At 39.9% G+C, this 14,947-nt stretch overlaps 2 protein-coding genes and 1 long non-coding RNA gene across 3 annotated transcripts in view; 2 read left to right on the top strand and 1 right to left on the bottom strand.

The window, feature by feature from the left end:
- The window catches only part of LPCAT2 (lysophosphatidylcholine acyltransferase 2), a 32,699-nt gene extending 18,871 nt beyond the window's left edge, over positions 1 to 13,828 (top strand). Inside the window, exons 9-14 of the mRNA XM_040615769.1 lie at positions 1,111 to 1,193; positions 1,670 to 1,795; positions 2,889 to 3,042; positions 9,958 to 10,056; positions 11,822 to 11,963; positions 12,224 to 13,828. Of these exons, the coding sequence (XP_040471703.1) occupies positions 1,111 to 1,193; positions 1,670 to 1,795; positions 2,889 to 3,042; positions 9,958 to 10,056; positions 11,822 to 11,963; positions 12,224 to 12,471 (852 nt within the window). The 3' untranslated portion in view covers positions 12,472 to 13,828. The remainder of the gene's footprint in view (positions 1 to 1,110; positions 1,194 to 1,669; positions 1,796 to 2,888; positions 3,043 to 9,957; positions 10,057 to 11,821; positions 11,964 to 12,223) is intronic.
- LOC121098122 overlaps positions 1 to 14,947 on the bottom strand; it is a 426,198-nt gene that overhangs the window by 272,266 nt on the left and 138,985 nt on the right. The window lies entirely within an intron of this gene.
- CAPNS2 (calpain small subunit 2) lies at positions 3,073 to 9,942 on the top strand. Its single transcript, XM_040615794.1, has one exon. The coding sequence runs from the start codon at positions 4,594 to 4,596 to the stop codon at positions 5,338 to 5,340; it is 747 nt and encodes a 248-aa protein (XP_040471728.1). The 5' UTR covers positions 3,073 to 4,593; the 3' UTR covers positions 5,341 to 9,942.

Below are 14,947 nucleotides of genomic sequence, written 5' to 3' on the forward strand. Positions count from 1 at the left end.
CAGCATTCCTTAAAAACAAATACTAAAAGGCTGTTCAGGAGGACTGCATTTATATGGGACATTTACTACTGTATCAGTGCATGACCAGCAACTGCAACATAACTGAAGACACATTGACACATAATCAGCAATTGTATCTTCCAATGAACCATGACCAAGACCTTATACTTACTCTAGAATTGTTGTATTCTAAGAGTTAAGGGCAAGGTTTCAGGGCGGGAAGTAGCAAACTCAGATAAATGATAACCGTAACTGAGAAAAGGCATGGTAAACAGAGCTGCAAGCGAACGCTGTAGACTGAAGTAGGAAGAACAAAATGCTCCCACATACGCACTGCTTTGCAAACAAACAGATGCTAATTCACACTGTGTTAGATAATAGTTAATCTATAGTACATTTTTAGTGTAATGTTACTTCAAGTTCTTACATACAAACATTGAATAAATCCTCAGCAGTAAATATGTTGCCATCTGGGGTGTTTTCTAGGTTTGGAAGGAGGAGGATATTTTGCTGGGGCTTTTTACTCTCTGCTTGGAGCTCCAAAATCAAAGTATAGTATCCAGTTAGTGTTCTACTTACAATTCAGAACTAAGATTCCTTAACATTTTCATAGTGGAGCAAAAACTTACAGGAAACTTAACAGTCACATGCTGACAGATACAATCACCAGGTACGAGGTGGGACTATAGTCTGTACTTAAAAACATTAAAAATCTTACATCAGCTATCCCAGTATGTAACATCACTTATAAAGGATCTTTGAAAAGGTGCGTACAGTATTTCAGACTCACATTCTTACCAATGCAGCATTTAATTTTCTAATTAAATATACATTTAGTATACCGTACTTCTCTGGGGGGTTGATTTTTCATATTAAAGCAGCTTCTGCCAGCCTAAGAGGTGGTTCTGGACCGAGTCTCGGTGGTGTGGCTGGGGTGGAGGAGCCAGAGGGGTTTCTAAGGCGGCTGAGACCTCTAGTGTCCAGCTCCGTCACTTCACTGCACGGCTCTGGCTTTCTGCTCTTCCCCCATTCCAAACAATGGCAAGAAGCTGTTCATGTTGCTAATAAAGTGGTGGCTGTTGAATTGATCGGATAACTCCTCCCTTTCAGTTTCTGCCTGTTCATGTTCCTACGGACGAAGAAAAGAACGATCCCATTCTTTTTGCCAACAGAGTCCGACAAACCATGGCAACGTATGTCATCAGTCATTAATAAAATCTTTGAGAACTCTTCTTTTATATTCAGCAATTCCATACATATCCTAGCCGTAAAGTTCAATTTAGGCAAGTCCCAGGTACCATATACAGGAATTGCTCTGAATTTTCACTAAGAGGTGTCAAATTCCTATGCTAAACCACCCTGATTGTTCTCACATGAAACTTAAAGGTTGTCTTACATTGGAGCATAGTATGTTCAGTTCATGGAAAGCTGGAATAAATTGCTTCCTTATTTGCTTGGCAAGAATAAGTGGGTGGTTTGTTCTCCAGGGTCTCAGGGTTCCACAAAATAATATGTAGTGCTTTATCCTATTTGCAGCCATTCAAGATGAACTCTCATTTGGTTTGTATGTTAGCATTAAAGCCAAACTAAGACAGAGGAGGGAAACAGTCAACTGAACGTAATTTTAATGTAAGGAATTTATTTTTATTTTTCTTTGATTTTGTTTCAGTGCCTTGAATGTGCCAGTCACTGATCACACTTTTGAAGACTGCAGACTGATGATTTCAGCAGGACAGCTGACTTTACCCATGGAAGCTGGGCTGGTGGAGTTCACCAAAATTAGCAAGAAACTCAAGTAAGGGAAGTTTAGCTGCTGGTGGCATAAGTACTGCAGCACTTGACGGCCATCTACAGAAGGATAAATCACCTGACAACTGACTTGGCCATGTGTAATGTAGTGTATTTATGTGTACAACTGACATACATAAACTATATGGAAATCAGAAATGAGGAAAACCCCAGTAACAGCTATCCCAAGTAATTTTTGTGGGTAGTGTTACAAGAGGAAAAATGTATTTTTCTAACTTTTTATGGAATTAATCTCACCAAAAGGTGAGGAAGGTAGAGCAGTACCTATTTTAGGCACTTGATGGTAATCTTGGTACCCAATTTAAATTACTTTTGTGGAGATGCACAGGCAGCATGTGGTAGGAAGAGTCTTCTTTCCAGTCTGAGACTCCAGCCAGTGAGTTACTGTTTGTAGCTGTACTGTCCAGCCATGTTTCACTAGCGGTGTTGACTTAGTCTGTCTGCATACAGTACAATTTGAGTACTGAAACACTTAATTGTAATGCAATTCCATCAAATAACCTGGCATGGCTGTGGTCAAATCTGAAGTTATGTGCTATATATCCATTTATAGAACTTTGTCTGGAACAATCTTCAATAGATACATGGCAATCCTAATTATTTTTACTGAGGTGCATGGTGTATTTCTGCAGAGAGATCAGATACTTCTCAGGCTGCGGTAACACTAGCGTTTCAGCAGAGAGTTAGCTAATAGAGCTGAGATCTGTTCCCTTCTGTTAAGGAAATACTCACCCTAGAGCATGATGCAGCAAAATAACACTGCCCCTGAGTTTCTGGTAATGAAAAGCTCTCTGCTAAACTAGCCTAGTAATTGGACAGATGATTCTAGGGTTGGGAAGTTACTCTAAGGAAGTCTGACATACCCAAGCATAGAACTGCCTGCTTTTAATATTAATAACCAGGGAGAACAGTCTTTCATTGCTGATTTCATATAAAATATCAGGTTGGAAGTACAGCATTGTACACACATGCTCTCTTTGGCTGTTTTTCACTTTGAACACTGTAGTAACTCTTACTGAAATTCCATCTGTCCAAGATCTGCTGTGTAGAAATCTCTCCTCTCCCTCGTGTTTGCATAGCCTAAAATGGAATCATGTCAGAGAGCAGCTGGATACCTTTGCTGCTATTGCGAGTGCTTCCAAAGGGGGACGAATTGGGATTGAGGAGTTCGCAGAGTACTTGAAGCTGCCTATTTCAGATGTCCTCAGAGAGCTGTTTCTACTCTTTGACAGGGTGAGTAGTTGGTTAACTGACTTGTTGACAATGTTGTGTTAAAAATCACATCCCAAAAGGATATTTAATTCATTATGTCCAGCTTAGTAAAAGCTTCTTGATTAGTAATTCCTGTAGGCTAGACAGGCGACTCTTTAACAGTTTCCTCCGTATGTTTCAATGGGAAAAGGTTGGTCAGTTTGTAGCTTGTGAGACAACAGCCATCCATCAGATCAGGTTTCTGTACCACCATCAGATGATAATCTTCATGCTGGTAAGGGCTGAATATTTCCTTTTGCCTACCCCAGATTTTGAGTTTATGTACGCTCCGACAGCTTAAATAACCGTTGCAAATAGATAATTTAAGGCAGATTGAAGCTGACTAGAGTGTATGTTCCTGCTGTGTTTGTAAAGGGTGCTGTTAGACGTTATAAGGACTCCTCTTGCCTATCTCCAGCCATAAAGGAGGCTATGTGTTAATCTGATCATTTAGGCTTTCCCCCATAGTCAGTGGTGATCTCTCCCATTTTCTACTTCTCTCTGAAGATTAAATTGCTCTGGATGTGCCCCTCTGACTGTAACAGAAGCAGCAGTGACTAGAGCATAGCACAGAATTCGTCTTACGTCTAGGCATCCAGCATGTGCTACAGTGCAAGCAGCATGTTGTCCTGCAACTGCTTACAACTTGGAGTTTGTTTCTCATTGTAGGAGCTCTCCCAACTCAGCATCACTCTTCCTGATCAAGTTAGCTTTAGGAGTGCCCTCACTGGTCCTTGGGAGATCATTGTGCCGTATATGCCAATTAAAACTGTTTCAAGATTTTTCTAGATAAAAAGGTTTTACAAGCTCTAAAATAGACGAGAGTCAAATATATTTCCTTAGTTGCTGAATGCATTGAAGCTCTAGCAGAGCTCTAGGGACTCATCCTTTCTTCGTTGTTGCCTCCCCATCTTGAACCATTGGCTCCTACAAACGTGTAGTCCGAGACCTGAAGCACAGTACATGCAATAGAAATACGGTGTGGCCACCACAATAATTAAGAGCAATCAAGATTCCTTTCACTTCCCTATCTGGCACAGCAGCAGCAGCAGTGACTAGAATTAACAATATAATGCTTAGTTCACTAAAAAGTTGAAGGCATAAAAGACTGCAAGAACAGACAAGACTCTAGTAAGCTTCTGCTACATTCATCTTAAAGGAGATCAGCTTCACTGAGGAACAGGTACAGTAATGTGGCAGGGCTCTTTTCAGGTTGCTTCAGTGATGAACACAGGTATTTTGAGACTTCTGCTCTGTGGCTTTCAGCCTCATCATTTGTTTTATTTTTCTGAAAAGATTCTTCAAATCACACAAAGCTAACTATGCAGAGAAGAAGAAAAGAAATAGAGACGTATCAACAATTGACAGAAACTACTGAGACGACTCTGACAGCTGGAGACATGCACAGACAAGGGGAAGTCTAAGCATGCAGATAAGCTGTGTTTTGCCTACGCCCAGCTCAGACGCAGCGCAGCTTCCGAGAGTTACAGAAGCACTGGAACTCTGAGTAACTCCCTTCAAAAAATATTCACGATGTTCCTTGCTAAAGCTTTGCTGAGTGGAGGAAGCGGTAGTGGTCGTGGAGGGAGCCTTGCACGTGGCCTTGGAGATCTCCTAACAGGAGGCGGACGTGGAGCCAATATTGGAGGACTCGTTGGAGGTCTTGTCAATCTTATAAGTGAAGCAGCGGCTCAGTATAATCCAGAGCCACCTCCACCTCCTCGCAATCATTTTACAAATGTGGAGGCTTATGAAAGTGAGGAGATCAGACAGTTTCGTCGCCTTTTTGTCCAGCTGGCTGGAGATGATATGGAAGTGTGTGCCACAGAGCTAAGGGACATCCTAAACAAAGTCGTCTCCAGACATCAAGACTTGAAGACAGATGGCTTTAGCTTAGACACATGCCGTAGTATGGTAGCAGTCATGGATAATGATACAAATGGAAAACTGGGCTTTGAAGAGTTTAAGTATCTGTGGAACAACATCAAGAAATGGCAGTGTGTGTACAAGCAGTATGATACTGATCAGTCAGGCACTGTTGGGAGACCTCAGCTGCCAGGCGCCTTGAAGGCTGCAGGGTTCCACCTGAACGAACAGTTCTGCCAGGTAATCGTGCGCAGGTATGCCGACGAGGACGGCAGCATGGATTTCAACAACTTCATTAGCTGCTTGGTACGACTGGACAGCATGTTCCGGGCCTTCAAGTCCCTGGACCGAAATGGAGATGGGCATATCAAAGTGACCATTGAAGACTGGCTGCAGCTGACCATGTATTCGTGAAGGCACAGCAAAGAAGAATAAGCTTTGTCTGGAAGATACACATGGAAGACTACAATCCTGTACAACAGAACTACAGTCTTTTCCTTGGTCTAAGGCAGATATAGCTAGCGGTAGATAGCCCAGCTTAAAAGTGTTGTGATTCCTTCTGTGCGTGCATTAGGCTGCTTTTCTGAAGGGTTTGTGTAAGTTGTCAGTTGGACAGCTGCGTAAGTCTGTCTCTAGACTCTGAAGAGAGGGAATACATTGGAGGATCAAAGCTTAGTCATTTCCTCACATAGAGTGGTATGCATATGAGTAGAACTATTATATAAAAAGCTCATAAATTTGGCATTGTTGTTACTGTTCTGATTTGTCAGCATTTGCTAAGCTGCAATAAAGCTCTGTTTGCCTGAAGGCAATCGCTAGTGAAGAGAATTGTGCAGTTATTTCTAACAAGGGGGAGAACATGAAAGTTGCAATAACTATGGTGATCAGTGAATTTACATAATCATATTTAATTTCCTTCCTAATTCTGTTGTTTCATGCTTGTCTGCTGAAGCAAAACCTGCGTATTATTGTCAGTTGTACCTGCTGGCCAGGACAAAATTGAAGAGTTATATAAGGCTACTTTTACAACCTCTTCTCCTTCCTACAGTTCTATGAACTAGTTTTTTCTCTCTTTCCTTCAAGCCTTATTATAGTTATAATGAAAACAGCTTAAAATACTACATGTATATTTAGGGAAGGTTGCTGTAATAACGCAGTCACATAGCAGCCAGCCAGCCAAAATCAACCTCTGACTATCTGAGTTAAATGTTATCAGGGTGCAGCGTCCCACTCAAGCTAGCCACGCAGTTCTGTCTAAGATGTCAGCTTTTGAGTAAAAGAAAAAGGAGTAACATGAACTGTAAAAGGTACATTTCTTGGAATTAAGGATCACATAGTTGACGAAAACAGCTCTTGCGCTGTAATGTAACATGGCTCTGCTGCTTTAAAAGAAAATTGTCTAGGGTGTGTGCTAGCTGACTGGAATGTGAAAGGATGAGTTGAGTAGTTAGTGCGCAGATGTAAGAGTCCACATGCCCCTGCCCCTCCCCAAGGAGACATCAGTGAATAATTGAGAAATACCACACAATATCTGCAGGGCATCTGAATGCTAATGCGGTACTGTGGTTTGGTTTGGTTTCTAAATTTCCATAGCTTTGATTTCTAAATCTTGCAGTTACAATTGGCAAACAGTATTTTCCAAACCGATGAAATCTCCTCCCTGGTGTACTTGCAGAAGCCTTTTACTTGCAGCTTAGGAAAAAGTAACTTACAACTTTTGCCCCAACTTTCTTTCTCTTTTCTCCTGCACTTTGTTTAATACCAAGCTGGGTGACAGAAACAGTAAAAATATTCATAATGGCCCAAATTGTGATGAAAGAGCTCAGTTCCTTCCTAATGGCATTCACCACCCTCCCAGTTAGTCAGTGGAAAAGGACACAGTTATCCACAGTGGCATTTGGGCTCTGAGTGATGGAAAAGTGAGCACAGGGGAATGTGTGATACCTCCAGGTGAGCACCATCCTACCAGGTCTGTCTCAGAATTCCCCTTTCTGACTAGTTAGAACCTGCACGTAGCTACAGACAGTGGAAATTACAGAGCTACAGGAATAGCCTCCTACATGATGAGCCTGGACACGAGCACAAGTGGGGCATCTGCAGTTCCTCCCCAAAATGGTCCAGTTGTAGCTTCTCTGTGGTAGCCCTGTAAGCGACTCAGGCTTTACTTAGCTCAACATGAGTGACTAGCACACGCACACATACGCAGTTGATTTTTCCCGTTGCCTGACACAGTGAGAAAAAAGTTGAGGCAGTAGTACTTTAAACTTTATTGACTGCACCTGTCTTGCGGTCCTTGTGCAGCTCTAAATGGAGACTGCTTCTGACAATGCAAATTTTCTTGTTTCCAAAAGCGTAAGATTTACTGCATTATATTAAAAAAACCCAACAACAAAACCCTAGTTGCCATAGCCTGCTATAGTGAAAACAGTAGCAGAAAACTGGTTTCCTTAAAGAAAACAAGGGCTGTTGAGCTTACACTATGTTTTGATTATTTTCTGTAACACAAATACAAACATCTAAATATTGATGTTTTACCTCGCTGTTTAGAGAATTGGAGCTCAGCTCACATGTTGCTTCTTTAAAATATTCTGAAGTGCGTAGGCTGCAAACACAGGTAGATATGTGTAGAAAAACTACTGCCAGGGCTTGTTTGGAGTGGTGCTACACGAGCACTGAAGGTTCTCCTGCATTTTCAGCTTAACTCCCATCTCTTTTTTTCCAGGCAACAACCCTATCATTTTTCCTCAACCAAAAATGCCAGAGCATTTGGAAGTTAGCCAGCGTCCTAGGGTTTAGTAGAGCTAGTCACAACATGATCTTGCAAGTACAGTAACTTTATATCCTACTCAAGTGGCTGGAGTTCTGTCTATCAGGTTGCACTCAGTTTTGATTACTGGGTTTTAGCACTTAAATGAAAGTAATGTGACCCTTACTAGCTTTTGTCATTTTTCCACATGCAGCCACAGCTGTGTTAACTTGTTGCAGAATTTGTTTAATGAGACTATTTTAGTTAAAGTTTACTTTCCAATTCTTTTCTTGTGATACATATTCTTAACTTTAAAAATAAATTTAAAAAAATATTCTGATCGCATCACACAATTCTTTGCTAAGAATACAGCCTACAAAACTGTCCAAAAATAATATTCATGGAACTTTGAACAATTATTATCTACACTCTTGCTTCAGTTGGTTTAAGTTTAAGTTTATAATGATATATTTTAAAGTTCAATCTGTTATCTCTGTTATGAGAACTATGACGTGGCCAAAACATTTAAAGTCAAACTCTGCAGTATGGTGAGAGCACAGATTTGTAAATAAAACAGCATTTATGAGAGACCATTGTCCTTTTCTGATGATTAAAAGCTGTAAAAAATTATATCCCTTAGACACACACGAAAGTAACTTAAAGATTATTCATATCTTTCCTAAAAAGTTTCCCTAAAATTCACAGGATTTTAAAGCACAAGATCTTCAAAGTTTGCATGTCTTCAAAAAAGACCGGTTAGACCATCAATATAAAGAAATAACAACTGTATGTGCAAAACAGTCCTGAAGTGGTTTTGAAGGCTAAATAAAGTTGTATCTTAGCAGTTTTTTATACTGTCAAATACATAGCTTGATAAAGAAAAATTAGTACTGAACACATTATTACACATACCGTGTTAATCAAGAACTATCTTAAACCCTAAATTCAATAACAGAAATACCTACTTCATAGAACCCAAGATTTTCAAAGCACTCTACAGAGCAGCCTTAGCGTTTCTCCACTGGCAAGCTCCACATTCTACTATTCAGGACCAGAAAACCACAAACAGAAAGGTTAAGGTTGGTATGCTCAAGTGGGCATTGGAGTTTGGTAGAAGAGACAGAAATAGAATCTAGATCTGGCTGTTCACCACAGATTTACCCAGGAGACCACCCCTCTCTTGCTTGTCTGAAAAAGTTTTGTGCTATTCTCAGACTTGGGGAGTCAACTTTTTAATTTATTTTTTTCTTCTTGGAACGTACAACACATTAACCACAAAGGGAACTCTGCTTTACATTTTTGCTTGCTTTTAATATGTTTTTGATGACTGCCCTTATTGTCGATGTTCCAGACTGTGAGCTAGTAGCCATCTCCATGATGCTTTCATTAACTACCCTGTGTCCGTTGCCTAACTCTCACATACGGCTTTTCTCCAGACAGAATGTTTCCCCAAAACCCCAAGAAATTTTCAGTGTCGTCACAGGAACACTATTGACTTAAGCATGTATTTCAACAGGCATCTCCCATTTTCCCTATCTGCAAATATAATGCAGCTTATGTAGCATTAATCACAAATCACATCAAAGCAAGCTTCAAATGTTTTGTTGATGCAGCTTTGTAGTTAACGCATGGAAATGTTCCTTCAGATCAAAACTGGAATTATCAGAGAGGCTGTTACAATGAATTCATTGCATTTCTGGCTTAAAAGGTAGGACGGTGTATTGGCTTCAAAATAGTATGTAGGGCAATGCATTTGCTTCAAAGAAAGGCTTAAGATAGACCACGTAGATCTACTGCATCAGGCTGTCCTTTTGCTGGCATATATTTTATTCTGAAGGTTCTTAGGAAGAATTAACTCAAGGCAACAGCTTCACTGTTGGCCTGTTTATTCTAGGATGTTGCATGGGTCTCTGAACTTTAAGCAAGTGCCAGTGCTACATGAACTGTTACAGTTACCTTAAACACCTCAGTTCTTGTTTGAGACTTCTGGGAGTTCCATATACCTAAGCAAAACTTGTGGGTTGTTTTAAATCTTCTGTTTTGTTGAGCTGTTTATAAGACAGAAATTGATACCCAGTTTTTATCTGTTGAAGATACGTACATTGCTATGTCAGCCCTAGTATTATATATATTTAGCAAGCTGTTAGTATTTTTTCCAGGAAGAATAAATAGCTCTAGTGTTGTAAACTGTCTTAATGCATGTTTGTATAGTTGATTTGTACAACAGCTTTTAAAGTGATTTGCAATATCAGCTATAACTACTGCCATGTGTATTTTGGTTACAGAATGGAGATGGCACCATCGACTTCAGAGAATATGTAATTGGTTTGTCTATTCTTTGTAACCCAGCCAACACAGAAGAGACTATTCGGATGGCATTTAAGGTAAGTTCAATTTGGTGTAAATCTGAAAACCTGACAAATCAAGACTGACTGTAAATATGTTAGCTTTCAAGTCATAAGTTTATAGCTTCAATCTGTTATGCAAATGTGAGTAATACTCTTAAACCGATTGACATTTGGAGTGTGAAGGGGAAGGGGAGAATTGCAGGCATCATAGAAGAGGGTTTCAAAAGCCATGTAAAGGCACTAATGAATATGTAACTTGGCAGGCTAACTCCAAAAATGATTCAGCAGCACTTGCAGTTTTTTCGCCTGAGGTTTTTTCTGCTGTGATTCTTCAATGTCACAAGTAGACAATAGATGGAGCAATATCCTTTTGTGGGTCAAGCACTCAGTAGAGTCACAGTTGTTAACAGAGTGGAGGGATCGAGAAGGGCTGCTCAGGACTGGTACATCCGAACTCGGGCTGCATCTAAGATGTATTGGTTTGTACTGTGGTGTCTTGGTAGTACAGACAGTCAAGGAGCAGTAGCTCCTTTCAGATCCCAGGTACAGGCAGGTAATGTGTGACCAGGGATGCCCAGGTTGTCAGTCCCTGAATGGGAAAATGCTTGAGTGACTTCTTTTTTTCCAGTAGATCTTTGACACAGATGCAGTATTTTACCCACTAATCTGTTCTTATGAAACATATTGAACAATGTATTGAGATATGGATCCTGTTCACCTTAAACTGGGTACTTTTTTGTACTGATGGGTACTCTGAAGTACCAGAATTCTTACGACGATCCGTTATATCTACTGGCTGCTTTACAGATAAGCACTACAGCTGTTCAAAGTGATTTGTGCATTTTCAGGCATGAAATAACTACAGATTCCTATGAAGAAGCAAGCCTAGGAGCTATTTTTGCTGTTCCACTGTTTTGTTTTCTGGACTATACTTTTCAGTATCTTAACAGTTGTGCTGATAAAATCAATAATTTGTTTTAATTCCCGATTTCAGCAGGAAGTTACTGGTTCAGCTGGTGAAAGCCTGTTTCAGTCTGAAATGGAACTATGCGTTTCCTTTTGCAACTTGTTTTCTTTACCACTACATGTACTTCCCTTCACAATGGGAACGTTTGCCTGTAGCAAGTACTTAAGAATTACAGCCATCTATCCCTTGTATTTCTCAAGGGGTTGATTCAGAGCTGATGCTTACTGTCACTGCATTGGGAAGGATGGGATGATCAGTGCACATCTACTGCCTACATTCCAGTCAGCAAAATTACTTGTTAATTACAATAATTCCTTAGTGGGCAATTGATCACATGTACTAAAATAGGTATTTTATGCCAGAGCATAAACTGTGGCAAGTGTAATATGATGGCAGATGTGCCATAACTTAATGACAGTGAAGACTAAAACCTGAGATGTTCCAGTGTAGAGTGGTTGAATCCAGTAAACCCTTAGCATAGCTTATGGTGACAAAAACCATAAACTTTTGTTTAAGTTTTGTTTTTTTCAGTTTAATATGAGTTTTATTACTGAACTAAGGCTGTGAGTTTTCTTTGTTGTTGCAGAATGTTCTAATCCCAACTATAACATGGACATTGCTCTGCTAAGTGTCTGCTTAGTCTTACTCCAGAGAAAATACATAAAAACTTTTGCAGGAGAAAGTAGCTGAGGTGCAACCAGTCTCTTCAAATCCCAGGCACTGCTGGCAGATTGTGTCTTGAATACTAGAAACCTCATATGGGCAGCTAATGTGTACAGAAGGCTCATAGGCAAACTGACGCTGAAATATTTCTACACGATATGTCTTTTCCAGCTCTTTGACATGGATGAGGATGGCACGATAACAGAAGATGAGTTCGCTTCCATCATTCAGTCAGCTCTGGGGGTACCTGAGCTTGATGTTTCTATGCTTTTTAAAGAAATAGATGCAGATGATACTGGGAAGCTGTCCTATGGTAAGTTATGTCCTTTTGTAACAAAGAGCACTCTGACAGTTGAGTTTTCTACCTTTTTTCTCCCTGAAGTTATCCGATGGTTCTCATACCGTGTTTCTTTGGAAAACTGTTGAAGCACAGACCTGGATACTTTGTGTGACACGCCTGAGATGCTTCAGAGGAAAGTCACTGGAGATCACCTTCAGTACAAAAAGCAGGCACTGAAATTTTCTTTGATTCTGTTGCTGCACTACATTATCTGTGTTTTTTGTATTTTTCAGATGAGTTCAAGAACTTTGCACTCAAGCATCCAGAATATGCCAAGTTGTTTACTACATACCTAGACCTACAGAGATACCAGTTAGATATGTTGGAGGAGGATGACATTGAGTCACCTGAAGTCAAACACAGTCCAGTTAGAAAGAGTGCAATCCCAGTCTCAGAAACAACACCAACTGCAAGAAATAAAGTCTGTCCTGAAGGCAATGAAGAGGATAACTCAAGTACCTCTGACAAAAAGGATGACTGAGAAGAGTTAAAGAATTCAGCTCTTGAATTCTACAGAATTTTTTTCTCCAGCTGTTCATAAGCACAACTGATACAAAAGAGATGGAAGTTACAATTTAAAAAAATGTTTCTTTTTTTTACTTTGATATCAGGAGGAGTTATTCTTCTTTGAATGTAAGGGAAAAACCACTGTAACTATTCTACTGTTGATGTCACAGTACTGGGAATGTTGTTCACTGTCTTCCAAGTCCATGCTTCCACAAGAGTAACAGATGTGCTAAGAGGGGTAAGAGGCTTCAGCACTGCTGTGACCTCTCCACTTGTGTAAAAAAAAGTGGAATTTTTGGTGCTGCTGTATTCCTCTACATCCCCAACATATCTTAAGGGGAAAAAAATGATGCCATAGTATTTTAATTTGCAATATCCCTTAGCCTTTGCCGAGTTTCTGAGAGACACAAATGAGTTACAAGAAGCTGAGAGTTGAAGCTGGTGGTTTCTTTTAGCTGCCCTTAGATTTCCCTTAACTACTTGTCAACTATAAAGCCTAAGCTTCCGAACAAGACATGCTGATTCACTGATGTTAACAGAAACAGCTTTAGGCTTAAAGGCTAGTTAAAGATGGAAATGGCTGCACTTCTAACAACAAAAAACTGATTGGAATTCCAGGATAGCAGCTCACAGTCCACAGGAAAATGCAGACAATAAGACCCAAGAATTAATGGACTATTTCAAAATAAATAGAATATTGTTTACAGTAAAAACTGTTCAGCATCACATTAGGAGGAACATTTCAGGCTTCAGCATATTTTTATTCTAATAATTGTCAACAAAGGAATGTGATCTTGCAGTGCAAAACTTAACAAGGCAAATATGCTGTCAAGCCATAGTTCTAGTAGTTGGTATCTACTCTGAAGTTGTCTCCTAGAAACCATGTTTGCATTACTGTGCCATTACTCAATGTGTTCTTAGGGTCTGATTCAAAACCAAGCTCCTTCTAGTCAATGATTGAGTATGTTTTGCCTCAGTCCCCTCTAGTGCGCTGAAAATTGGGCCAGCACCTTTTTCTATCCTTCATCTTAATGCACTTTATGCAGCATTTAAAACATATAGGTATTTATGCAAATATTTCTAAATAAAAACTTGGAAGGGGTGGGGTGACAGGATACTTTCAAATTAAAGCTGAGTTGAGCGAAGCCTAGAATGTCTAGTACCAAAAATAACCAATTTTCAGGTTTTCCTATGTGAAATGGTAACCTCTGCCTCATAAGTTATTGCTTGCATTGTCTGGCTGCAAGCTCATAGCCATGTTTAATCTGTGTTTATAATTGTGCCTATCCTGATGTTTCACGTGCTTAAAATAAATCTATATTTTTAAAAGACTTTACTTGAACAGCTAAGTCTTTTCAGTACAGTGGGAAGGGTACTCTGTCTACCTTAAGGGGCTGGGGGGGGGATTTCCAGGAAATCATCCTTATGATGTCTTACCTTGATAAACATGGTGAAACCTGAAGTTGTCACTTTTAGTTCTGAGTGTGATAGCACTTTTCTTTATGGTAAGGCTAGAAAAGTAGGACAGGACTGATGCTCTTCCGAAGACTTACTTCTGTTGACTGCCTCAGCAAGACAAGATATGATAGAAGATTTGCATATATGTGGAAAGATACCTCTGTTTTGTGATGGAAAATAAGGCATCACCATTTACATGTAAAATGAGTGACCTTAACCACAGTTGAGAAGTAATCATGACTTTGTGTAATAGATTAGGAGAGGATTTTCTTTCACTTTAAAGAAGAATCAGGAGTTACCCTAACCTGGCTGTCCAGTTAGCTGGAATAAATGTTAATTCTTTGGCAAGGACGCTTTTACCTAGCATGTTAACCGAAGTCCTTAGCTTTTCAACCAGCAGTAATCTTTTCAAAGACAACTTGTATTCCAAACAGTAAGAGAAAGGGGTGAGCAAAGATGACAAAGACAACCATGTCGAGGTCTTGGAATGCCAAGGGTGCCTTACGCACGCTGCTGTTGAATCCAGCCGCATTCAACAACTGAAGCACTGTGCTGCCCAATAGTGTAACATATTTAGGACCAGTGATTTTATTGAAACCTGCAAGTCATACAAGTGCTTTGCAATTAAAGCTAAAAATACTGTGTATATAAATCTATATATCCCAATGGTTTAAGGAGGAAACGCCATAAATGGGTTTGGTATGTAGCAGTGATTCAACTATGCTCTGAAAAGAAATCAGCTAAACGCTAGAGACACTAACTCAATATGCACACATCTGCTTGGTGTGCGGGAAGGGAATACATTAATTTCTAGGCATCATTGTGCCTCAGGGAGCTTTTAAAAGGACCAAACTAGAAGCAATCTGCAATAAACGGGCATTACATTAAGTGGCAGAGCAGGAACTAAACAGGAGGAGAAGGTTAAAAACACTAAAGAGAAAATGGTTCTCAATCAGGCATTGAGGGATGACACCTTTCTGCCTGAGGCTTCC

The sequence above is a fragment of the Falco naumanni genome, chromosome 15 (assembly GCF_017639655.2).
Source record: "Falco naumanni isolate bFalNau1 chromosome 15, bFalNau1.pat, whole genome shotgun sequence".
Classification (NCBI taxonomy): domain Eukaryota; kingdom Metazoa; phylum Chordata; class Aves; order Falconiformes; family Falconidae; genus Falco; species Falco naumanni.

Excerpts from the sequence above, each read along its gene's own strand:
- CAPNS2 (XM_040615794.1), top strand. The coding sequence starts at position 4,594 with ATGTTCCTTGCTAAAGCTTTGCTGAGTGGAGGAAGCGGTAGTGGTCGT.